The sequence below is a fragment of the Tribolium madens genome, unplaced genomic scaffold (genome assembly GCF_015345945.1).
Source record: "Tribolium madens isolate multiple individuals breed KSU strain unplaced genomic scaffold, Tmad_KSU_1.1 Scaffold_2;HRSCAF=44;Tcas5.2_LGX, whole genome shotgun sequence".
Taxonomy (NCBI): Eukaryota; Metazoa; Arthropoda; class Insecta; order Coleoptera; family Tenebrionidae; genus Tribolium; species Tribolium madens.
In genome coordinates this window covers 5,244,167-5,267,829 of record NW_025400995.1, presented here as the reverse complement: position 1 = coordinate 5,267,829, position 23,663 = coordinate 5,244,167, and the positions used below count along the sequence as shown (strand labels likewise).

The window sequence follows — 23,663 nt, the reverse complement described above, 5'->3', positions numbered from 1 at the left end:
GTATATTAAATTAGTACCTACCCTTGTTGTGTTTTAATAAATTATTATCAGTATTAATGAAATTTGATTGAATTATCTATTTTAGGAATGTATTCTCAACAAAAAGGATTAAAAAATTAATACGCGTCATTTAAAAGATTTGTCTTCTGTTAACTAAATGCCTTCATGTACTTATTTTTTGTAACATGTGTTGTTTTAGACGACACTAAGTCGAATTAAATTATAACCTGATGATGCCACTTAGTTGGTGAAACGCGTAGTGGTATTAGAACTTTTTATGTGAGTTTTTTTGATTAAAAAAGTTAGCGAAATTGGCTTCATTGGGTTATACAATTAAATGAAACAAGAAAAATGTGGTTTTAGCAGTATTTTATTCACAAAATGACCATTACATTAAAAAACATTACAATGTGACTAACAAAGTAGAGATTCTGCCACTTGTCATATATACCGATTTCGTCAGTTGAGGGGTCCATCAAGACTCCTAAATAAGCTAAATGAAATACTGTAGCAAGCGAATAAATGAGTAAAATAATCCTAACTCTAATATTATCACGTTTATATTTATGTTTACAGTCTTTACAAGGACGGACTCTCACGCAACAATCAAATATTTCGGCAATTCGGTCCCTTGGCACCACTTGTAAATACGAGAATACCCCAATTGAGACTAAAACCATGGATACTTTGAGTTCAAGGCCGTGGAGTAACGATGAGATTAGAAAGGTCGCAACAATTGCGTAAAATTTCCCAAAACTCAACCAGGAATAATAAACATCTGTAAAAAACTAATCAAAGAGGGTAAATAAAAGTAGATTATGTACATTTTTTGAGAAAATCGTGCATCGGTTGGTTCCATTTCTTGACGACTATTGATAGAGAGGACGGGAATTCGATTTCCAGAGGCTCGGTTATTATGAATCTGTACTGATTGAAAGAATCGCGTTTTGAGGAATTTGTAAAACCAGCTGCAATCATCCCAACCTCCGCTAAGTAACTAATAAAATAGTGACTTGTCCTGAAGGCAAATGCTTCTTTGTATGCTGTTAGCCATCTAGAAACAAAAACTTAGCCAAATCGAATTGAATTTGGTTTTAAATACCGGTTTGAGTCATCTGATATGAAGTAGGCGCTCCAGCAATTTGACAAGGTTAGAAAAAATAAGGAAGAAGTGAGAACTTTAACAATGGCACAAATCCAAATGAGATTCTACAAAAAACTGTTTAAAAAATATGTAATTGTGGTTAGTCACAACACCTTTTTTGTGTTTTTTTTGTATAAATTCAAGTAATCCCCAAATGAAATCCAGGGCCCAAACATAATATTAGCCCCACATAGGGTGTATCCAAAATACTGAATAAAGCTTGGCATTGAGTCTAATTTGTTAACATCATCCGTTAGCGACAAAACTTTCATGACCAACACCATGACAATTCCGCGGATTTGCAGCCACACTTGTGGCTCAATTAAGTGATATTCACTAAAATCAAAGTCGTTACACATAATTACATAAAACAATTACGATTACCATAACACTAAAAGCAGTATAAACGTGATTTTTAGAAATACTGAGGTTTTAGAGTAGCTTCTTAAATAAAAGCCTATATGAAGTAAAACATAGGAAACAATCCAACAAAACATTAAAACAATTTGTCCAAAATGAGATTCTAGTGTAGATACTAAATAAATACCAACACATCCGGTAGTGAAATGTAATACTGACGATGGGATGCCTAAAATGTGAGATTCAAGAAAAATTATTCAAGCTTAAAAAATATACCTGTGGTTAATAAACATCCAAATAGAAAATTAGATACAACTAAGTAGAGTACAGAAGGGGCTACGCTTAAAATAGAGAGTACAACACAATTATTCCAAATATCTAAGGCGGTTTCTTCATGTCGGTACATATCAGAGTACTCATGGATATAATATCTGTAATAATAATAAATATTAATAAAAATATGATAATCACACAAACACCAACTCTTCCAGATCTCCATCTTCCGGTATTAAAGACATTATTATCTCATTGTTTCTGAATTTTTAAAAAACCTACTTTACTTTGTTTGTGTTTGAGGTTATAGTTGGATCTGTGAGTTGGATAGGCAACCAACATTTCTTTTCACTAATAGCAAAATAACAAAGTCCATCTTCCATCTCCCACAACTAATATTTGGAATCAAACAAAAAAAAATAAACAATTAGTAGAAAACGTTATTTATTTTATAATCAAATGCACACAGAAACTATGAATAGAAACAAAATGAAATAGTGAACAATTTTTAACAAATCATTCTTTTTTAGCGTGTTCAGGTTTGTGAATGGAAAAGTCGAGTCTTACATATATTATAACAATAATAAACAAAACGTAAAGTGCAAGAACCAACAGAACCGGCTCAAGAAGCAATAATCCCGATCTCCAGTGATAGACGATTTCTAAATCTTGAATGTGTTGCTCCACCAAATTGGTTTTCCTTAACTTAATAACGCTCCTACCGAACTGATCCAAATATTTATAAGTAACCCCATCAGGCAACCTCTGGACTTCGTACGGAGTTTTGATTTGTACTTCAGTCACTCCAACAGGCAAAACAACTTTCGTTTCCAACTCTTCTACATGCATATCATCGAAAACGTGGTCAAGTAGTCTCATATTGAGGACGTATTCGGTGCTTGATTTCCGGTACAAATATTGATAACTTGGAACGTTGTAACCAAGGGTATATGAACTGCGCCATCCCCCAAATAGCGGAAATCTGGGTCTCAATTCGAGTTCAATCCAGTCTTTGCGGGAGCGGACTTGCGACGTTGAAATATTTCCATTGCTGTCTCTGTAGTAGATATTGTAAGCAGCGGCAGGAAGAATAGTCCTGTAGGATTTTATGCTGTGGTGGCTACTACTGGTGTCTCTCTGGTAGTCATAGCGGGAGAAAGGCCCCTTCAATTTGGCCCCCGTGTGTAAAATCTCGATGTTTTCCTCGACGGCAATGTTGCCCCAATGGGAAATTTCAATAAGGCGTTCCAGACGCGTGACAGTCAAAAAGGGGGAGTTATTTTCGTAATGGACAATCATGCGGTCTTGAGAAAACGCCGGAATGTCATTATAAGGACCGTATGTTAAACTAGAGTCTGACTGACTCACTGGTTTCAATTTTGTGTAACTTTCAACGCTTCTGGAGCTCAATGTAACGCTCGTTGTCTGCTTAGTTGTCACATAGGGTGTATAAAAATAGTGATTTCCAAAGTACCTGACCAGTTGCTTTTCTTTTTGCGTTATGCTACTGGGATATGGCACCAGCCCCTTTGTAAAAACAGCTTCAAGGATGATTCCAGCCGTGCGACCTGACGTCAAAGGCTGCTTCAACTGGACACTATAAACATCCTTTTCGTGCTTCTCCAACTTGCTTGGAGCCAATTTCAAGTCTTCTTTAAGGGAGTCTTTCACCGAAATGTAAGAAAGATTACCCACAGTATCCGGTTCGAGCACAATTAGGTAATTTCGAACTGTGTCTTTACCGGTATTTTCTAAGGTTATGGTTGCAGTTATCTTGACTAGTTGTGATGTTAAATCGATCGTTCTTTCGACATTTCTGTTAATTACTTGTTGATTTATTTGCTCTGCACTGATTGCTGAACATATACAAATAAATAAAACGGCAAATTTGTACATTTTAATTGATTTCAAGCCTCAAACTTCCAACATCACCAACATTCACAAAAATTGATACTTGAAAATTGACACATGTCCACTTACAGCACCATCTGTCGACAGAAAAATTGTAGCCAATCATAGAGCTACAAGTATTGCGGTTGCATACCAATCAAGAAAATGTGATAAATTAATTTTATTTTAAACATTTATATAAATTATATTTTATTAAAAAAGTTAAAGCACCTTGGTTGGCTTGTTCGTCCTAATTAAATTAAAATAAAAGTAGGGGTTGCTCGCTCATCGGTACTATAGCGTACTGTATTACCACCCCAAATGTCAAACGTCAAAATTTGTTGTCCCATATGTTGTTATTTAACACAAATAGATAATTTATTAATTTATGCTGTATTGACCGTTCTTATCTGAAATGAGAATTTATTTTTATAAAAGTGTTACCACCATATCACCATTTATATTGCTAGGAAAAATCTGATTTTGTTGTAAAAAAGTCTGAATATTTAATAAGTCGAAAAAATGGATATTGCAAAATCCATTTTTAGTCATAGAGACCGTGAAGGTTACGTGGGCAAAGAAGATCATAATGTAAGTAAAAAACCAATTATCTAACACCCACACTAAATTAATTTTTGCAGAAACGTGAAATTGAATTGGCAATTTCAGAGGATGATGTTGATGATTACTTTATTGAAAACTTCTCTGAGGGCCTAAACATGAACGATTTACTTACACCTAGTCCTGGCGGTCCATTTTCCGCCTTAACTCCTAGCATGTGGCCCCAAGACATCATGGCAAAATTAAGTGTAGTTCCTGATGACCCCAATTCCCAACCAGAATACAGGTACTCTAACTTAGATTAATAAAGAGTTACTAGTCATAATTCTAGATTTGATGAATTTGGGTTTCGCGTTGACGAAGAGGACGGTCCTGAGCAAAATTCTAACAAGTTGTTAGGAATCCCTTTTGTGGAAGACCCTCAAGATAGACTTCAATGGGTTGCTCATTTAGAATTTTCTCATAATAAGGAAGTGTCTGATTTGACATGGGATAAAGTCGAAGTCAAGTTGCCCAGAACTGACAAGTTGCGCTCAATGGTCAGAGCGGGGATTCCCCACTCTTTGAGGTCCCAAATGTGGATGAGAATGTCAGGAGCGTTGGAGAAGAAACAACAGTCGGAATTAAGTTACAAAGACATCGTTAAAATGTCCAGTAATGACTCTTTAATGACTTCAAAGCAAATTGAAAAAGATTTGTTACACACGATGCCAACAAATGCCTGTTTTAGTCACATTAATAGTACTGGAATCCCAAGGTTGAGACGGATTTTGAGGGGAATTGCTTGGCTTTATCCAGATATAGGGTAAAAGTTATTAAACATTTAAACAAAATCGAACATTTTTGTTGCAGGTATTGCCAAGGGACTGGAATGATTGCTGCGTCGCTTCTTCTTCTTCTTGAAGAAGAAGAAGCGTTTTGGATCATGGTAACAATAGTTGAAGATCTCTTACCTGCTTCTTATTACAGCTCAACTTTGTTAGGTAAAACTCCTAAATTAGATGAAATAAATCTATAGAATTTTTTCAGGAATTCAAGCTGACCAAAGAGTGTTACGCACATTAATAACGAATTTTTTGCCAGATATTGACGAAACGTTAAAAAATCATGACATAGAATTATCTCTAATAACGTTACATTGGTTTTTAACGCTATTTGCTAGTGCTGTCCATATGAAAATATTGCTGAGATTATGGGATTTATTTTTCTTTGAAGGATCTATAGTATTATTTCAAGTAACTTTAAGTATGTTAAAAATGAAAGAACCTCAACTGAAACAACTCGAAAATTCTGCTCAAATTTTTAACGCATTATCTGACATTCCTGGAGATATAGATGATGTAGAAAAATTATTTGAAGTGTCTCAAACTTTGACCACTTCATTGAACGAAGTTATGATAGAGACTTATAGGAGACGACATTTGGCATATCTTATGGCGGATCAAGGAGCTTTAGTTGGCAACCCTGAAGCTGCACCTAACTTACCCAAACAACATCTAGCAAGGCGCCAAGTTAAGAAAAATAAGTCTGTTATTCAACTGTTGCTTTTCAACGAAAACACTGAAGACGACATTAAGTGCAAAAATATCAAACAAACTGAGATTTTAGTAGACTTACGAGAGGCAATTTTGCAGGTATATCAATATGAACGTAATGTATTGTGTTTAAATTACAAATATTGATTTTTTACAGATTGCGCGTCATTTTTTGCAAGTGGATCCGAAATTAAGCACTGAAATTTCCTTAGTTGCCGATTATTCAATGGAAAGTCATGCAACCGATCATGACAATTATATAGATGTTTCAAAAAATCGGAAAAGGCGGGCTAAAGCTTTACTAGGTGATTTAGTAAAATAAAAAAAAACGTCAAACAAAATTGGTTTTAGATTTCGAACGTCATGATGACGACGAGTTAGGTTTTCGTAAGAACGACATTATTACTATAATAAGTCAGAAAGATGAGCATTGTTGGGTGGGAGAATTAAACGGATTGAGAGGGTGGTTTCCTGCAAAATTTGTCCAATTATTAGATGAAAGAAGTAAACAATATAGTAGTGCCGGGGATGATAGCATTTCTGAAACGGTTACAGATTTAGTCAGGGGGACTTTGTGTCCAGTTATTAAACAAGTATTAGAACATGGGATGAAAAGGCCTAACTTTCTTGGTAATGAATATTTTTTGTCATTACCTAATGTAATGTAATTTAAATTTTAGGTGGACCTTGCCATCCTTGGCTCTTCATAGAAGAAGCGGCAACAAAAGAGGTTGAAAAAGACTTTAATTCGGTTTATAGTAGGCTAGTTCTTTGCAAAACTTACAGATTAGATGAAGACGGAAAAGTTTTAACTCCGGAAGAAGTGAGTTCTCATTGAATGACTAATTTGTATTTTTCAAGTATTTTCAGTTGCTGTATCGCTGTGTCCAGTCTGTTAACTTGTCTCATGATAACGCGCATGCTCAAATGGATGTTAAACTGCGCTCTTTAATTTGTATGGGTTTGAACGAACAAGTTCTACATTTATGGCTTGAAGTTCTATGTTCATCTAGTGAGGTTGTTCAGAAATGGTAATTTTATCGAGTTAATTTTCAGTGTTTTAATAGACTTTTCAAGGTACCATCCATGGTCATTTGTTTATAGTCCAGGTTGGGTACAGATAAAATGTGATTTACGAATTTTATCACAACTATCGTTTAATTTAAACCCTGATTGGGAACTCCCCGTTAAAAAAGAAACTAACAACCAACCACTGAAGGATGGTGTTCGTGATATGTTAGTCAAACATCATTTATTCAGTTGGGACATCTAAACTGTAAATATAATTCTGTCCATAACAAATGCCTTCAATTATGTTTCTTGTCATAGCTTTAATTAGGTTGGGAGAGTTTTGTCACGAGGGTAGCAAGCGAATGACAATAACACCCAACTAGACTTTCATACAGATTATTTTTCTAAGTACCAACTAGTGCAATAGTTAAAAATGACTCAATTTAAACACTTTTATTTATTACTTTTGTACAAATTTAATGACCAAACAGTAAATTCTAAAAATTTAATGCAAATAACCAAAAGATCACATTCCATAATCTCATTTGTCCAGTGTATTAATTACTAAGTTATTGTTCTTAAATTTAATTACATATGTAATAAAAATTCCATATTATTATTTTTTTACCTTCACCCCTTCACATCAATTCCAAGCGCTTTGGGTAATGTAACACCACACGGTCCAGAAAAATAAAAACTAAAAAGCAACTAAAGTCAAATCAAAACAGACTGCAACAATCACCTAAAAGCATCATCAAAAGCATCTTCGTTTAAATTAAACTCAGCTACGGGTTTCCCCCGCTCGACTACAGTAGGTGCAAACATAGCTGCTGGATACACAACAGAAGAAGTCCCGATAACGAGACATAAATCACATGATTCAATCAATTGTCCTGAAATTATAATATTACTAACACAGATTTTATGCTACAAATGTGTTACTACTTGATCTATCAAGAACCTCCGGATCTAAATTTTCCCCAAACCATACAATGTAAGGCCGTACTAGTGCTTGGCATTTGGAACATTTTGGAAGTGCTTCAAGTGGAATTATTGGATGATCTTGGTCCCGTTTACTAGGGTCCCTAAGTCGTCCCTTTTTATACTTATTCAAACAAGGAAATAATTACAAACCCTCTACCACGTAAGGCCTCACAAATCGGATTTTCTTCATTAACTTCAATTTGTTTACATTTAGTACAGATAACTTTATCGAGACTTCCGTGCAATTCCAAGACGTTTTCAGAACCCGCTCGCCTATGCAAACCATCAACGTTTTGTGTGATCACGTGAAAATTCCGTCCTTGTTCTTTACAAATTTTTTCATACTTGGCTAAGGCTTTATGAGCCTAGAACACCAATTTGTATGATTTATTGGTCTAGAAATTTACTTACTTTGTTTGGTTGGCTATTAAAGGCAACGTCTCTTCTATAATGATAAAATTCCCATACTAAAGCAGGGTTGGCCCTAAACGCGGTCGGAGTGGCCAAATCAGTGGCTCGGTGTGAGCGCCAGAGTCCCCCAGCTCCCCTAAACACCGTAATCCCCGATTCTGCTGAAACTCCGGCCCCTGTGAGGGCGACAATACTCCGAGCTTGATTTAAAACCTTCTGGAATTGGTTGTAGTCGGAGATCGGACGTTTTGCGATCTTGACTTGTTGGGAAATGACATGACAGAATTTCTGTGAAATCATGAATTTGTTAATTTTAATTTTTTAGGTTAGATGTTGGTTTGACGTTTAGGGTGTTTGAGGGGGGCCGCGTTGCGCATGTGTCGAGTTCTTCAGTGATGTGAGCTGGTTGAGGTTGAGATTTTGGAGTTGTTGAGTGGCGGGTTGATATGTTGGACACTTATTTCAACTCGTGTTTGGAATTCGAGTGTATTTATTTGTTTGAGCCGTATTATCGTTGAAAGGTGATTTGTTATCGCAAGGAGGTGTTTAACTTGTTAGCAAATAAGTAATCAAATTTTGTGTGTGAAGAAAGTGCTACCAAAAAGGATTTGTTGGAGATTTTACCTGGAATGGTATGAAATTTCTTCAGGTTTATCTTTTAACAGCACGCTTGCTGAGCTTAGATTTACCTACAGATAACAATTTTTTTACTTGTGAGCTTTTAATTATTGACATTTGCGGGAAATAATGATGATTGGTAATCTTCAGGTATGCATTTGTTTAATACGTAATCGTGCAACTGACCAAGGCCGTTTTAGATTAACTCCTGCAGAATATGTCAGGGAAATAACAAAATACAGGAAATTAAATCGGTTTTGTAATAGGTCGTCGTCAAAAACACGGCCGGTGTTGGGAAACGCAAATTACATTACAAAATGTTAATTTATCTTTAAATGCAAAATTAAGATACGTCAAGTGTCATGTCAAAATTGACAATTTGCTTTAATAGCTAGAAACCCCACGGGTCATAAATGTCACTGGGTAAAATTTTAGGTTTCTTGGTCACCGATAATTAATTGATGATCTTTCATTTATTACCGATCACTTCTACTGTATTCGGAACGAATTGTCGGCAGACACAAATAATAAAACAATTAGAATGGAAAGTGGTACCGAAACTACGGAAAAAAAATCGCAGTTTTTGCGTTTTTCCCTTTAAATGCCGTATGCCTCTAGGGAAAATTAATTAAGGAACAAGTCTTAATGTGGGGCATTACATAAACAATTGGAATTTTATAAACTCGTTTCCATTTTCGGACGAATATAAAAAGTCGTTTCTAATATTTGTTTTAAAATGGGTATTTTTTTCAACCGGCTCAACTGCATCGCGACGTAATGACTGAATTTAAAGGGCAATCAGTAGAGCCGCTTGAAGGTCAGCAGGATTTTTAGGCAATTTAAAAATGACCTTGAGCTTGGTAAAAATGATTTATTTACTGAAAGGTGTTACGAAGGGATTATTTGTCGTAACTTAAATCAGGTGCGAAATCGACTTGTCATCCGGTTCCGGTGAATTCGCACAAAGGTCGACTGGGCATTTGGGTCTCGGGGTACGGGGGGAGTGCCTCCGTCATGTCTTTCCCCGGGGATAAACCTATTTAAATAATCCGAGGAATGGCCGATTGAATATTATTGTAAATAGTTTGAATTACAATAATAATGTTAAGACGACAGCGTTCCCTCAGAATGCGAGGGTTCAATGTTCTCTCTTTACCTCAAGAGGATCGACAAGTTATTCTTATTTTGTTGAACAGAAGCGTTTGTTTATTATACGTGATTTACTACACGAAACGAAAAAAAAACGTTCTATTTCCACGTCGAGTCTGACAATATCACAACTGATTTTATCTCCTCTCGAATTCATTCCACTAATCTGATTGCACCGCTCTTTATCTGCGAGAATTTTATTCTAATTTTGGGAAAAATTATCGACGCTTGGCTGAGACGAATCGTCAAACTAGGCCGAGCGAACCTAGAATAATAAGGCTTAAAATTTGAGTTTCAATTCCGTTTTTACGGTTTGTTTATTTTAATAGGAAATAGAACGGCTTGTTGTCGCAATCAGACAATCGGAGTTATTGAGACGATTTTTCTAGTTAATTAAGAGCGAATTTTGTAATAATTCGTGTTATTGCGTTTTGGTCTAATTAATTCATTTGTGGCGACAAAATGCAGTCAAGAAAGGGTGTGGCGGAGGTCGCGGGATGCGCATAACTGGAAAATGGGTTGCAATCTTTCTAGTGATCAGCCACGTGACTCGGATGATGAATATTAATACAATTTTTGCGTAAAACCGACAAAGTCGAAGGTCGAATCTATAGTCTTAATGTCGGCTGATTGTTTAAGAAGCAAAATTTCACTTTTCTTGGGAAATAGAAAGTCGGTAAATTGGCGAGAATGGCGGTTCAAAACCGTGTGGAAAAATGTGAACGATCATGAATAGAATTTATAACCTTCCCAGTGCCATGTTAATTCGGAATGTCGGTATTGTTTTGTTTTTGTATTCCGTGCGAATATTTTCGCACTTTTAAATAAACGCACGCAATAACGCCGAATTCAACTTCATCAATATTAATGGCGTACTATTTGTCATCCAGGGTGTGTTTAAATAGTCGCCACCTATCGGCGAGTCGGGATTTTTATTTTCAAAAACCAGCTTAAAGATATGCAGATATTAAAAAAATCGAAACTGCTTCGGCGTTAGAGAGAGATGAGGATGGAACAACTTTTTTTATAAACAAAATAAAAAAGGAAGGAATTTAAATCACGACATAATAAAAATATAAACGCTTGATATTTTACCCGTATGTTTGACTTGCATGAGGCTTTTCTCTGTTACAAGATTACCACTGTAACTAAGCTTTCATGCATATGTTTGTTCCAGTTTTAGGATTTTTTTCCTTCATTCTCGTATCTTTTGATGTTTATTTTTAGTGACATTGTCGAGTCGAAAACTCGTCTTACAAATATTTTATCCAATTTTATCTTTATCAAAACAACCTCCAGAACACGATTCTAATCTTAATACGGCGACACTTAAACAATGCGGATTTCGCAATATTGCTAAAAAAAATGACGGTTGCATCCATGTCAAAATATCTTGTCTTGTTAAATAACAAACCAGTCACATTAAGTGTGAAAAAATTTAAATGCTGGATTTGTCATGTTTCATGTACCTATCCAAGCTTACGACTAGAGATTTATAATTATAATACTGTAAATGGCACTATAATTACTGAAAAAATGTCGTTAGTTTTAATCCACTATTAAATAACACAACATATCCAAAAATACAGTTTTATCTTCTACTCACAAGGTTAACGAATTCTATTTAAAATAGGTTTATAAATACATCTAAACCGTGTAATGTTACACACCCTATTCAACATTGACATTGTTGGCTTATATTCTCAATAAAAATAATATATATATATATAGAAATTGTCTACACATTTTAAAAATGCTTTCGTTGGGAATGTGGGGCATTCACCGTTAATTGGGAGGTGACTATCTTAAGTATACTAATTGGAAGTAAATTGGTTAAACTAATTAAAAACAAACGTTTCATTGTGTAAATTGGACTTAGTCTTTATTGGTCGTTTTAAGACAGACAGGAAATGTCTTTGTTTCTTTTTCGCAAAGTGGGTATAAATGTTTTAAATTTAGAAATAGTCTTCTAATAATATTCGTGACTCGGAAAACACATGAGTTTGTGTGATGGTTAATTTTCAATGGACCATCTTTCACGTCTTTTTTTGGATCCGTGAATCATTATTTTTCCGTTCAAATAAATAATCAATTTTTTCTATGTCATTATATCATCGTTTCCACGTAGAACGACATGTTTCGTCTACATGAAACGATTCAATTAAATATGCTATTTATTTATAAAACTGTCACGCTCCAGGTCAAGTCCAGTTCTTTCAGATTTTTAATATGTTTACCGTGTTTGTAGACGCCTTCTTGTTATTGTTTAGCAATTTCCGAGTGAAGTTAGCTAGTTAAATTTGATTGGCTGGTAGTCCGTAGCCGGTAGTTAATTGGTGCGTGAGATATGCGCAATGTTAATTTTCCATGTTGGCATTTAAAGACAAAGACGATTTAAAAATTAATGACAGTCTGTCTTTGTCGCGTTGCAACACCGCATCAGAAGCGGTTTGAGAATAATCTTTACAAAAAAAATAATCCGGTTTGAGGATATGAAATAACATCTAGTTGAGTTATTCTAGGACAAAAAAATGCCATAACCTATCTCGTAACCACTTCCTAGAGTTGTCTGTTACATGTGACACCCACCCGTGCATACATGGCTTACACTCGATGTTAACCATAAACATCAGATTGGATTGGAAGTCGTGTTTCGGCTTCGGACGACCCTTCAGGAATCCGATGTATGACTTCAAAGCTCGCATCTTGTAGGTGTTGTTTAAAAATAGATCGGATTGATTAGGTTTTCGGGAGGGTAATTGTTAGATTCGTGTTTTATACTAAGGGTCGACAATGTTTTGATGTTGTTCTGGTTTTTACCTGCTCGGGGTCCTATAATTACATTCATCATGAATTCCGCAGGTATGTGGAATGCGACCTTGAAAGGTTATGTAGTTTCTTGATCTAGCTAAACTACGGTTATGCCTTATTGCCTTCGTGTCTTCGCCGCTTTGCCTACCTTTGATGCCGTTCCACGGTTGTTTATATCAACTATTCTCTTAATAATTATCTCATTAACTCTGCCTCTTTCAATTCCATTAAAAACTCAATATGATGGCGGCGGTGTTTTCGTTTATTCAAGTATGGATGATTCGTGCCAATACCAAGGAAAGTTAATATAATCACGTTAATCATCTGCATGTGACACACCTTTTATGTCAACATTATTTATGGATTTATTACCACTCTATAATTTGCATATTTGGTGTTACATTTTTTAAATCTTCTCAAGGTTATTTGTAAAATATGGGTGGTGCTATGCTAACAGAGTTTTGTTATTTTGTCTACATTTCCAGAAATTTTTCACACTTTGCTTTCATTGTTATGAAGTAATGGCAACTTGCACCTCTTTGTGTAATGATGCTATTACATCGAAAATCACTGAATTACCAACAACACTTTGTGATGAGTATAGGCGTCTTAATGGTTTGTGTATTTAACAAGAAAAATGTGTTCAGTAGCGATTTGTTTATTTATCATGATTTAGTTAAGTAGGTAATAAATGTTCCAAGTAAATCCGTAATCATGAGGTTAATGACCGTGTAACAACAATGGAAAAAGTTGCATTGATATGTCGTTGATTTTGTAAATTGATGTGAAATCGATTTATTGCAAAAAATCAAAGTTCGATTGCAATTCGGAAAAAATCGATAATTGAAAATTTAATAGCGGTTGGTACTGTGGCAAATGTAATTTAAACATTTTCTTAAAACTCTCACTGTGAGATTGTTAGAAATGAAGAAAAACCGTCTTTAGAAAGTGTAAAAAACGTTGTCGTTGCATTCTTTTAAATCGTAATGGTGTTGATTTAATTCTCACAAAAAAAAAGGTTCATCTTGTTTGAGTTCATTTATTAAACAATCTGTGCATTATAATAAATTATCGAGTGGATTAACATAATTATGAACGCGTGTAGATAAAAGCAATTAACAGTTTACGATAATGTAATAGTAAAATTTTGCTGTAAACGGCAATTAAACAAGCAATTTCCGTTTGTACCGAAGTATGATAAAGATTAAATGGTTTAATTGATGCTTCGGAATGGTACTCCCCCGCAATGATTTTTCGCATGTATGCCGCCTCTGTGATACTTCACGGCTTGCAAATAACGTAACGTGCAATAAACTTTGTACACAGTCCATAAAAATCGCAAAGTCGTGATAAAAGTTAACGTTCTTTACTTAGCCTAACAAATGACATTTGCAGCAAAGGACAATTTATCAGAATAACTAATCCAAGATCCGCTAATATGACGTGCACTACGGTAACGATTAATAAACTTAATGAATGTTGCATGAATCATGTTCGGCTTGTGAAATGTTTCAATAATGGTACTGGTATGTTGTGTTTTGAAAGTCATCTGTAATGTATTAGTTCACAGCTCAGTGAATATTGCGGAAATCCGAACAAACGAAACAGCGATTTCCTGTCATTTTACTCAGGGATTATGTTCCGAGCGGTGGCTCCGAATCCGTAAAAATCGAATTCGAACAAAAATATGTCGTGAACTGTACGTTTTTCACGGAACTGTTTCATAATTACAGTAATTGACGTTAGAGTAGGCCCGCTAAAATAATGTCCGACCATAAAGTCAAGCGAACATAACAGTGGCCAAAGTACAGTTACATAAGCGCGCGATGCGGCACGAGAAGTCCATAAAAACAAAACAGAATCTGTCTGCTTGAAAGCCATAGAGTCGATCATGTGACCTCCGCATATGTCACAACGAAAAGAACTCCGGTTCACACCGTGCGAATTAATTAGTAAATAATAATAATAAATTGGTTATTGTTTGCTTGTAATAATAGAGTTATGCAATGCTTCCGTTGTATTTTGTATGAGGTCCCCGGTTGATAAAAAATTACACGATTTTTACGAAATGTGCGTTAAATAACTGTGTATTCGCAAATGCATCCAATGTTGAAAAGTACACAAGACTAACAGTGAAAGTACTAGTTGCGACATCGGTATCAGATTATTTTACTAACACTGTACGCTGGAAACCATCGCCGGAACATGAGATTTTTCCCTCAGGTCGTTTATTAATTTTTCTTCATTCTTCCTACCGACTGCGCCCATTATAATTTTGTAAAAAATTGAAGTGCAACAGTAAATTGATTGGTTTAGTACTGTTGTTTGATATCTCAGGAGTGTGCTGTTATGTGTTATAGGTGGGACAGTTGGGATGTGCATGTCAAAAAAGGTATAAAATATTTGAGCGTTGCGTCACGTATTCATCTCTATTACAGAGATGGTTTAAATTCCTGGCGAGTACGCGTACTTGCCGTGGTATATTTATATAGCGAAACACCGCGACCAAAGGTATGCCTGTATGCTATGCCTATATGTCGAGGATGTCGACCAAATCAAGATTGGCCTTATTACTCGTCTTGTTAGTTCGGTCGTTTGGCACGAACGTACCTCTATTTTTAGTCCTATTAGATACACTGTAATTACACCGATCGTTACCTTTTAGATAAGACGCCCAATTTATCTAGTTGCACACATAAATAGGATTTATAGTGGGATTATATAAACAACCCCGTAAACAAATTCTGTACCTCCAATACCGACAAACAAGATCAACAGCCTTTGATATTTTCCTATATACAAATTATGTAATGTGACTTGTTTATTGTACTTGTTAAAATAATATTGCGCTAGTTCTATTTGCATTAACTAACTAACACTTAATCAAACACTCTTGTACTTTCTAATTATAATATTAATGATCTTTCTAATCACTGTAAAATCGTTGCACTTGTTATGCAACTGTTTTATTGGAAATTGCCACGAAATGTACCCATTCCAACAAAAATTAAAAAAGCAAATGCAGATGCTTACTTAGTTACTTATACTTTATATGGACAATTTTTATTTTGTACTTTGATTACACTAAACGTCCCAAAAAACAAATTCAGGGCTTTGCAGACGTTTATAACTGTAGTCTATAATAATAATTTTATGAACTATTAGCATAGCGTGACTTTTGGAAAATTTATTCCTGTCAAAAATGACTCAAGTAGAAGTTTTTTCTAAGTAATGTTTTTGATAATATACAATTTAACTCTTGTCGCTTTGATACAGTTCATTTAACACAAATTGAATAATCATAATGAGAGAACTGTCTAATGATAATTTCTGGAATTATGTCTTGAAACGGAAGTAAGTTGGATTTTTCAACGTGTGTGGGTTTAAATCGCAAGTGTTTGAATTATTTTCGTTTTATCTTCTGTCGCCTTGTCATTAAATGGATTAAGGAAGAGTTGTTTTTGGCTTAATTTGACATTTCAGATTCCTATCGATACGAACCAATAATAAAATAATGTAATTTCGAGTATAATACCTTCTTAATTGATAAAACGTGAAATTCGTCTGGAAAATATGTTGATTGTGGCCAGAGACTTGTAACCAAAACCTCAAAAAATGTTAATTATTGGTATTTCGAAATTTTGATATTTGTGAGTTTATTAAAAAGTGTTTAAGACATTCTGAATCTTTCATTAGTGTTTTTTATTATTTTCAAAATTGTCAGTTATATTTAATTTGCATATTATTAGTGACTTATTGTCCTTGTAGTGCAATTTACTGCCGCCCACGATCAGTTCTGATTTTAATCTGCCTAGTTCCGAGGTGTTTTTGCTGGTAATCAAAATGTTGGAATTTTAGTTTTTGGTAAAAATGCCATCAATTTATTTATGATTGGTGGAGTTGTTTATTTTATGAAAGCCTAAAGAGATTAATCTTCAAGGATTTTTGGTCCAATTAAAAAGTTTTTTTAGTTGATTGATTGAAAATCCTATGTAGGTATCTTAATTGCCAATATGAGCTAATTATACCATATATGCTAATAAGTTTAATGTCTTGATCCCAATAATGGTTTTTTGATTTTGTTTCTCAATTAGTCTAATTTATCATTATCACTTTCAGTTTCTTGTATTTTTGCAGAATAGGAAACAGACGGTGGAGGTTTTTTATAGCTTTAGATTTCACAGAAATAAGTATAAGAGAAAACAGCATTTCCTTTTAAATTCTAACTTCCTTTCGAATGGCAACTCTGAATACCATATTTTTTTATTTTGACATTTCCTTTCAACATTCGTCATTTCGCGCCCCGGTCCGGCAAAAACAATGACATAACTCACAAGTGCAGTTTTTAAAAAATAAAGAAAAGAAAATCATAAAACTTATCCTGCATTATAAGCTTTTTTTCAAATTTAAGAAAAGTATTTTTGGCAGTAAAATAAATAAAATATAATTAAGAATCTGTAAATCAATTTTTGTCGACTTGGTTTCAAAATGGACAGTTCTCGCTGGGGTGCGATTTATTAAACACAGATGAGTTGCAGAATCTTCTCTAGAATTTTTATTTATGGAATTCAAGTGTTTTGCTGAATGCCGGCGACTGTTTTATTTCTCTCATCCTTCAGAGATAAACTCGAGGTTTTACTACTACAGTTGCTATTTTTTCATACCTGCATAATTTTATTATGATTGTAAATGCGTTATTCAAGCATTTTTTTATTGTTAGTCACTTTCTCACGGTTCTAATTGCGACGAATAACAGTATTTTAAAATTAAAAATATACAAGATCAATTTTCTTTTATGTAACCTCTCTTATGTGAATTTGTCTTTCAAATTGAAAAACCAACAATAACAGCGGAAATTATCGTATCATACGGTACGATTCATAAAAATATCATTTTGCGAAATGTCAAATTATAATAAAAACTTTCTTGTCATAAATTATCGCGACTGAAGGTTAATAGTGAAGAATTTAAATTTGCTGTGTTTAGAAATTTAAAATGTGCTCGATTGCATATTGCAGTTCTTTACTTTCATAATGAAATAAAGGAAAGTCTGCGTCTTATATTCTAGCTCGGAAAATACCGTTTTCGAACGGAGATAGAAATTACAAGCTGAAGTTTGCAACAATGGGCAAGTCCTGTTGAATGCAGACATGTGCGTCAGGTGATATTTAAAGTACAATTATTTTGCTGTATATTATTTCATCGATCAATTATGTGCTCTAGAACTATACCATTGTCTTGGAAATATCGCGCGAATGGTTATTGTTTTCGGATGTGTGTATTCTTTATTTACGGTTCTTTGTCCGATGCTCACTTTTATTGTACTAATGCTCATTTCCTTTGTTATAGCAAACCGTAATATTAAAAAAAGCATGAAATCGTAATTGTTGCAAAAAATGGAAAACAACAACGAGTGCGAAAACCCCGAACGACTGGTGAGGATTTTAAAAATTATTTTCATTGTTCTCGTGTTGTGTTGTCGCGCCCTTTATGTAAATCGTGTCAAGTCAACCAATTAACTTGTCAAATGCGACAAGCTTGATTATCACTTGATGGATTTCTTCTGGCCATTGTCCAATCAAAAATTCAGAATGAATTGTTTGGCTGATTCTATTTTCCTTGTCATTGAAATCTAATTGAATTTTTTGGCGCACTTTTCTTCCTAGAAAAACACGCTTTGCCTTGCTTCTATTTTTGAAGATGTTTACTAACCTCACTCAACAGTTCGTATGTTTAGTACGACTGTTTATTAATTTGACTTCCGTTTATCCAGAATTCCAACACAGAGTATTTACCAACGAAATGTCGAATAACGAAACCTCCTCCACCAAAACCAGCGACAAACCCCTTACAATTTGTCAAAGTGGCGCCGTGTCCACTTTTTCAAAAAGCCCACGAACAAATTAAAAAAGTCGAAGAAATTAAAAAGGAACGAAAAGAAGTAAGAGAAGAGGCAGAGGATTGGCAACAAGTAAGTAACTATTTGAGTTTTTATTTTTATTCATAAAAATTCTTATTAGAATCTTGATAACTGGAAAAGTTGTCGAAGAAAACGCCAAGAACATATCATCGAACGCGTTGTCGAAGTGAAAAAAATGGAACAAGTGGAACAAGAAAGAAATAGAAAGAAGAGTAAAACCTTCAGTGAGATGATGGAAGACAGGTATTCACTTTCGTTTCATGTGTACTTCATTAATATTTAATTTATTTGTTTTTAATGATGTTTCTATAGGAGTAAAGGCCGACACAAGTTCAACATCCCTATTTTCGACGACGACTCCAATGACTTAAGCGATTATGGCATTGGAAGTAGTAGCTCGAAAACTAACAGCATCAAAGATGTTGACACTGACGACAGTTGCAGTATTTTAGTACGTTAAATAAATTTTGTTTTGTGTTTGTTTAATTTTTTTTTAAATTTAGGACGAGAAAGAGAATCGGTCTTTCGAATCACCATGTAACAAAGACAATTCAAGTGCTTCAAACCAAAGTCAAAGTGAAGATGAAACTAACAATACTAAAAAAGACAACGGCCGATTGAGTTCAAATAATGTGATCAAACAAACGACTCTATACACATCAACTAAAACAAATGATAACAAAACAGAAAGTACAGAACAATACACCTACGAAGGAGCTATACAAGATTACCGAACAAGAATTCGTTCTCGAATTTTAGTCGACGAATCAATTTTCACAAAAACTCAAGATTATTCAAAAAGTAAAGAATTTTCCGAAGCTCAAACCGCATTACCTAAAGGTGAAATCTTTAAAAGAAAAGAAATTTTTGAAATGGAAAAACCTTTAGAAATTAACAATTACGAATCACCAACAGCTCGCCGATTATCCGAAGATTTTGTAAATACTCAAAGTATTAAACAAAGGTTAAAAAGTCTCGAAAAATGCACAGATCAATCGTTAACGAACGATTCAGTAAAACAAAGATTGCAAAACGATGACACAAAAAACAATAATAGAGCAAGACCGGCAAAAATAAGCAATTACCTAATCGACAAATCGAGCCTAGAAACAAAAAATAACATAAACGTCGAATGGAAAAAGAAAGAAGCAGAGCGATGTTCTAGTCCTGAAACCGAGCTCTACATGGACAATTTGAAGACTTTTAGTCGCGATTTGGACACTCTGATGTACGGTAAATCGGATAATAATATCGACGATTATTGTGTAAATCCCAATTACCCACCATCGACCTCCTCTACCGAATTGATGGGAATTTCGTCGGATCGCGAAGACAGCGGAATTCACACCGCCGATGTGTCTTGCTCCGTAAGCCAAGCTGACGAACCAGTCGAAGATAACGAATTAGCCGCGACGACGATTCCAAGTTGTATTGAAAAATTAACAATAGAAGAATGCAACGAATTTGATGAAATTCCGGCGAGCCAAAACGGAATCAATTACGTGACTACAACTCAACTTGAAATCGGAAATAAAGACGAAACGAAGAAAACCGACATGAAACAGGTCATCGAATCGACTCTTACACTACTAGAATCGCTACAAAGAGACTCATCTGAAAATCAATCCGCTGAAAAAAGCGTACCATGCAAACCTCAAGAAAGTGTTATTAGTCCAGTGGAGTTTATCGCCGATGACATTGTCATCGACGGAGCTTTTCCTCTAGCACCGCCCAAAATGATCCAACCTCCGAAAGTAAAACCGCCACCGCCACCACCTGTTGACGAAGACCCTGTCGAGATGAAACGGGTCAATTCGACAAAACGGTTCAAACGAGAAATGCATATCAAAAGATCAAGTTTTCTGGGTCTTGATGAACCAACCGATGACCAAATCTATCCAGAAGTTACAGTGGACAAACCCCCTGACATCAGTTCGTTCCTACAGAAGGAATCCAAGTTAGAAAAACAGTTGTATAAAAAAACACAAGAGGAAAATCGGATGGGAATTTTAAGTAAAGTAGAGAGTCACGACTCGGGGTTAGATATCGACAGGGGACGCTTATCTAGTGATACTTGGTGTAGTAGTATTGGTGATTCCACTACCCCAAGCCCGGAAAGACATGACAGTGAGCAAACGAACAGTATTACATCTGAAGAAGACGAAATAACGAAAAAAGAACGCGAAATAATTGAAATGGTGGAGAAGGAAGAAAAGTCGCGTGACGGTGTTGAATATTTAAATCCGAGTGAAAAACAAAATCAAGTTATTTTGCGAAATAATCAACTCAACGAGCCTTATCTAGGAAGTGAAAGTTTTAACAATCCATATTTCCCTAAAGTAAGTCATTTTAGTTGCTTTACAAAATTTTTGAGTGTTTTTTGCAGGAACCCTCGAACTATCTCGACGATCAAGATTCCGAAGTTTTGAAAGTCGAGCACGAACTTCGCCAGTTAGAACGCGAAGAACTTAAAAGGCAACATGAAAATATGTTGTTTCAGGAAAGTCGAGCCAAAGCACGATTGAACAATCGCCACTCGTCCGAAAATATTTTCGACGATGTGTACTACCAAGATGGTGTCAATTATCGGAAATCCATGCCTGAATTACAACACGTCCCGTTAGAGTATAGGAAATCACTGCCTGATGTACCGAATGCGTACAGTGTATATAGACCTGTGCCTGAATTAGACGTTCAGTATAGAAAATCCATGCCTGACATTCAACACGCTTACCATAAATCCGTACCAGAATATCATAAATCAGTCAGTGAAAATCTCGACCATCGTAAATCAATGCCTGACATACAAAGATCAGCCTTTAAGTCACCCCCGCCCGTCAAGAAACAACCAATAATGCCAGGGAAACCCATCAGACCCATGAATAAGGAACAAAGAGACAGATATTTGATGATGAACCCTACTATGACGGATAGTGGTAGTAAACCGAGACAACTTTCCCGGCATAGTTTACAGGCCTTGAGTGCAGTACCGAAAAACCGACATCTGCCAGTCGATAATTGGATCCAACCGAGGCAAAATCTCGACAAAAACACAAAACAGCATTGGCTTATACAAGTATGTCTGCATTTTGGTAAAATAGTGTCTGAATGTTGTTTACAGGAGGCCGAATTGCGGCGAATCAGCGAACAAAAAAATGCGGCGAGTCGTAATTGGCAACAGCCGAGACAAGAAAAACATCTGCCTGACTCCGTGATCCAGACCTTGACGCAGAGGGCTCAAAATCGGACCGAAATCAACGAACGGAATCAAACAGTCAGAAGGTACAACGGTTAGGTTTTGTTTTATGTGTGAGTGTGAAGAATTTTTCAGGTCGGAGACGAGTCCCAGTAAAGACGGGATGCAGCACCCATATCTGGGCCACGCCTTACCAATGCCTTATCCGCCACCCATTGCCATGGAAGAGACTCAAGACCGTCGCTTGAGTGTCAGCGGCAAGAAAAAGTGTTCGAATTGTAACAAAGAGCTCGGTATGTCGCGCGGTAGCTCATAATGTGGGGTGCGATTTTGTTGTTTCAGGGAGAGGTGCAGCTATGATAATCGAGAGTTTGTGTCTTTTTTACCACATGGAGTGTTTCATTTGTTGCGTCTGCCATATGCAACTGGGTGATGGACGAATGGGGACTGACGTACGAGTCCGAAACCAAAAGTTACACTGCCATAATTGTTATTCCAGTGATGATGGCATCAAGTTCAGTTGCGTATAATGTATATAAAATTGTATATAAACGTGAGGATCATGTTATGTATTTATACAACTTTGTACTATATGTTGATCATTGTAATATAATTATTTAGGAAAGAAATTTACAAGTTGTTATGAAATAGGTGCCAAATTTTTTCATTGTACCATCTTTTTTGATAAAAGAACATTTATTTGCATGTTTATATGGAAAAGGGTTAAAAAATTAGTAAACATTGTTAGGACCTATTTTTACTAGGTATTCAGTATAATTGTAACAAAACAGTAATATATTCAATACTCTATTAACTTAGGTTGTGTTTATAACTGTTATTGTAATTCTTATTTATTGTTTTCTTATCACTGCACTGAATTTATTGTAGCATCTAATTTCGATTACCTTGTTGTGAATAGCAATTCAATCATTTATTATTAATTTCGTTGTTTATAAGATTTCAAAGTTATTTAATTATTTCTGTGTATGAAAAGTAGTCTAATATGTGTAATGTTCTAACTTAGATTATTATGGCTAGTTTTCTTAGTCATTTTCCTATGTTCTATGCATTTTTTTTTTTCAACAAAAACCCGTATTTCTACCAAAACATCAAAAACAACATTGAATTTGACTTTTTACCCTGATTTTTAACCTTAAATTCTAACTGAGATTTTCCCAAATCATCAATTTTTTTAGGAAAATGAGTCGATTTTCAAGTTTTGTCGTTGAAGTTTGTTGAGTTTGAACAGCAGCCCATTGAGGTCTGTTCAGAAACACAAAAAAATAGAGAAAATGACCTATTTTTAAGCCCATTTTATCTATTGAAAGCATTTTTTATGGAAACTACCCTATTTTTTATGGCCTTTTTAAAAATGTGAGCAAGATTTTTATGCTAAAAATAAAGAAAACTACCCTGTTTTTTATGATTTCTTAAAAATGTGAGCCCGACGTAACAACTGAATCTGTGGTTTTTGTTGAAAAAAAATGCATAGAACATAGGAAAATGACTAAGAAAACTAGGCATAATAATCTGAGTTAAAACATTACACATATTAGACTACTATTATTATTATTATCTTATTTTATTTATTTTTACATGCACTAATATTCTGACGACTGGACTACATCAAACAAATAATCGTTAGAATATTACACATATTAGACTACTAAAACTGAAAATCATAAAAATCAAAGACTAAACTGGCTTGGAATTTTTTTTTGAGTTAGGTATTATTTTAAAAACTTAAAATTTGCATTCAGTTGTGTCAAGTTGCAACCTGTTTGTATTAAAAAATAAAAA

At 34.9% G+C, this 23,663-nt stretch overlaps 5 protein-coding genes across 10 annotated transcripts; 2 read left to right on the top strand and 3 right to left on the bottom strand.

Moving 5' to 3' along the window:
• Window positions 1-352: 352 nt before the first annotated feature.
• On the bottom strand, window positions 353-2,118 carry LOC123006294 (protein-serine O-palmitoleoyltransferase porcupine). The gene is made up of 7 exons (XM_044400676.1): window positions 1,988-2,118; window positions 1,781-1,935; window positions 1,529-1,733; window positions 1,258-1,480; window positions 1,103-1,209; window positions 825-1,054; window positions 353-778 (listed from the first exon to the last, which is right to left on the bottom strand). Exons 1-7 carry the CDS (start codon window positions 2,020-2,022, stop codon window positions 375-377), a joined length of 1,359 nt encoding a protein of 452 aa, XP_044256611.1. The 5' UTR covers window positions 2,023-2,118; the 3' UTR covers window positions 353-374.
• An 86-nt stretch (window positions 2,119-2,204) lies between these two features.
• LOC123006293 (dolichyl-diphosphooligosaccharide--protein glycosyltransferase subunit 1) lies at window positions 2,205-3,753 on the bottom strand. The gene has a single exon (XM_044400675.1). The coding sequence runs from the start codon at window positions 3,671-3,673 to the stop codon at window positions 2,294-2,296; it is 1,380 nt and encodes a 459-aa protein (XP_044256610.1). The 5' UTR covers window positions 3,674-3,753; the 3' UTR covers window positions 2,205-2,293.
• Window positions 3,754-3,858: 105 nt separating this feature from the next.
• Window positions 3,859-7,383, top strand: LOC123006292 (small G protein signaling modulator 3 homolog). 3 transcript variants are annotated; one of them, XM_044400673.1, is made up of 11 exons: window positions 3,859-4,258; window positions 4,309-4,514; window positions 4,560-5,033; window positions 5,081-5,211; window positions 5,258-5,862; window positions 5,921-6,068; window positions 6,115-6,393; window positions 6,444-6,586; window positions 6,625-6,794; window positions 6,841-7,039; window positions 7,093-7,383. In XM_044400673.1, exons 1-10 carry the CDS (start codon window positions 4,190-4,192, stop codon window positions 7,034-7,036), a joined length of 2,421 nt encoding a protein of 806 aa, XP_044256608.1. In that variant the 5' UTR covers window positions 3,859-4,189; the 3' UTR covers window positions 7,037-7,039; window positions 7,093-7,383. The 3 variants fall into 3 exon arrangements, with proteins under 3 accessions (XP_044256608.1, XP_044256607.1, XP_044256609.1); XM_044400672.1 differs by having other exon boundaries at window positions 3,863-4,258; window positions 6,841-7,383; XM_044400674.1 differs by having other exon boundaries at window positions 3,864-4,258; window positions 6,634-6,794; window positions 6,841-7,383.
• On the bottom strand, window positions 7,213-8,558 carry LOC123006295 (NAD-dependent protein deacylase-like). 2 transcript variants are annotated; one of them, XM_044400678.1, is made up of 6 exons: window positions 8,170-8,558; window positions 7,909-8,123; window positions 7,720-7,859; window positions 7,517-7,667; window positions 7,403-7,471; window positions 7,213-7,351 (listed from the first exon to the last, which is right to left on the bottom strand). In XM_044400678.1, exons 1-5 carry the CDS (start codon window positions 8,467-8,469, stop codon window positions 7,405-7,407), a joined length of 873 nt encoding a protein of 290 aa, XP_044256613.1. In that variant the 5' UTR covers window positions 8,470-8,558; the 3' UTR covers window positions 7,213-7,351; window positions 7,403-7,404. The 2 variants fall into 2 exon arrangements, with proteins under 2 accessions (XP_044256613.1, XP_044256612.1); XM_044400677.1 differs by having other exon boundaries at window positions 7,213-7,471.
• A 17-nt stretch (window positions 8,559-8,575) lies between these two features.
• Window positions 8,576-22,958, top strand: LOC123006291. 3 transcript variants are annotated; one of them, XM_044400668.1, is made up of 10 exons: window positions 8,576-8,801; window positions 18,097-18,182; window positions 18,521-18,718; window positions 18,768-18,910; window positions 18,980-19,118; window positions 19,171-21,006; window positions 21,054-21,743; window positions 21,789-21,949; window positions 21,999-22,156; window positions 22,206-22,958. In XM_044400668.1, exons 2-10 carry the CDS (start codon window positions 18,144-18,146, stop codon window positions 22,391-22,393), a joined length of 3,552 nt encoding a protein of 1,183 aa, XP_044256603.1. In that variant the 5' UTR covers window positions 8,576-8,801; window positions 18,097-18,143; the 3' UTR covers window positions 22,394-22,958. The 3 variants fall into 3 exon arrangements, with proteins under 3 accessions (XP_044256603.1, XP_044256606.1, XP_044256604.1); XM_044400669.1 differs by lacking the exon at window positions 8,576-8,801 and adding an exon at window positions 18,001-18,021; XM_044400671.1 differs by lacking the exon at window positions 18,097-18,182.
• Window positions 22,959-23,663: the final 705 nt, after the last annotated feature.

Bases quoted from the DNA above. Each gene is read 5' to 3' on its own strand.
- LOC123006294 (XM_044400676.1), bottom strand. From the start codon at position 2,022: ATGTCTTTAATACCGGAAGATGGAGATCTGGAAGA. The intron at 1,481-1,528 runs GTAATCGTAATT...CTTTGATTTTAG, and splicing joins ATACTGCTTTTAGTGTTATG to TGAATATCACTTAATTGAGC. The intron at 779-824 runs GTACATAATCTA...AGTTTTTTACAG, and splicing joins GCACGATTTTCTCAAAAAAT to ATGTTTATTATTCCTGGTTG.
- LOC123006293 (XM_044400675.1), bottom strand. From the start codon at position 3,673: ATGTACAAATTTGCCGTTTTATTTATTTGTATATGTTCAGCAATCAGT.
- LOC123006292 (XM_044400673.1), top strand. From the start codon at position 4,190: ATGGATATTGCAAAATCCATTTTTAGTCATAGAGACCGTGAAGGTTAC. The intron at 4,259-4,308 runs GTAAGTAAAAAA...TAATTTTTGCAG, and splicing joins TGGGCAAAGAAGATCATAAT to AAACGTGAAATTGAATTGGC. The intron at 6,394-6,443 runs GTAATGAATATT...TTTAAATTTTAG, and splicing joins GAAAAGGCCTAACTTTCTTG to GTGGACCTTGCCATCCTTGG.
- LOC123006295 (XM_044400677.1), bottom strand. From the start codon at position 8,469: ATGATTTCACAGAAATTCTGTCATGTCATTTCCCAACAAGTCAAGATC. The intron at 8,124-8,169 runs GTAAGTAAATTT...TTGGTGTTCTAG, and splicing joins TTAATAGCCAACCAAACAAA to GCTCATAAAGCCTTAGCCAA. The intron at 7,860-7,908 runs GTTTGTAATTAT...GGGACGACTTAG, and splicing joins GAGGCCTTACGTGGTAGAGG to GGACCCTAGTAAACGGGACC.
- LOC123006291 (XM_044400668.1), top strand. From the start codon at position 18,144: ATGGAAAACAACAACGAGTGCGAAAACCCCGAACGACTG. The intron at 21,007-21,053 runs GTAAGTCATTTT...TGTTTTTTGCAG, and splicing joins ACAATCCATATTTCCCTAAA to GAACCCTCGAACTATCTCGA. The intron at 22,157-22,205 runs GTATGTCGCGCG...TTGTTGTTTCAG, and splicing joins GAATTGTAACAAAGAGCTCG to GGAGAGGTGCAGCTATGATA.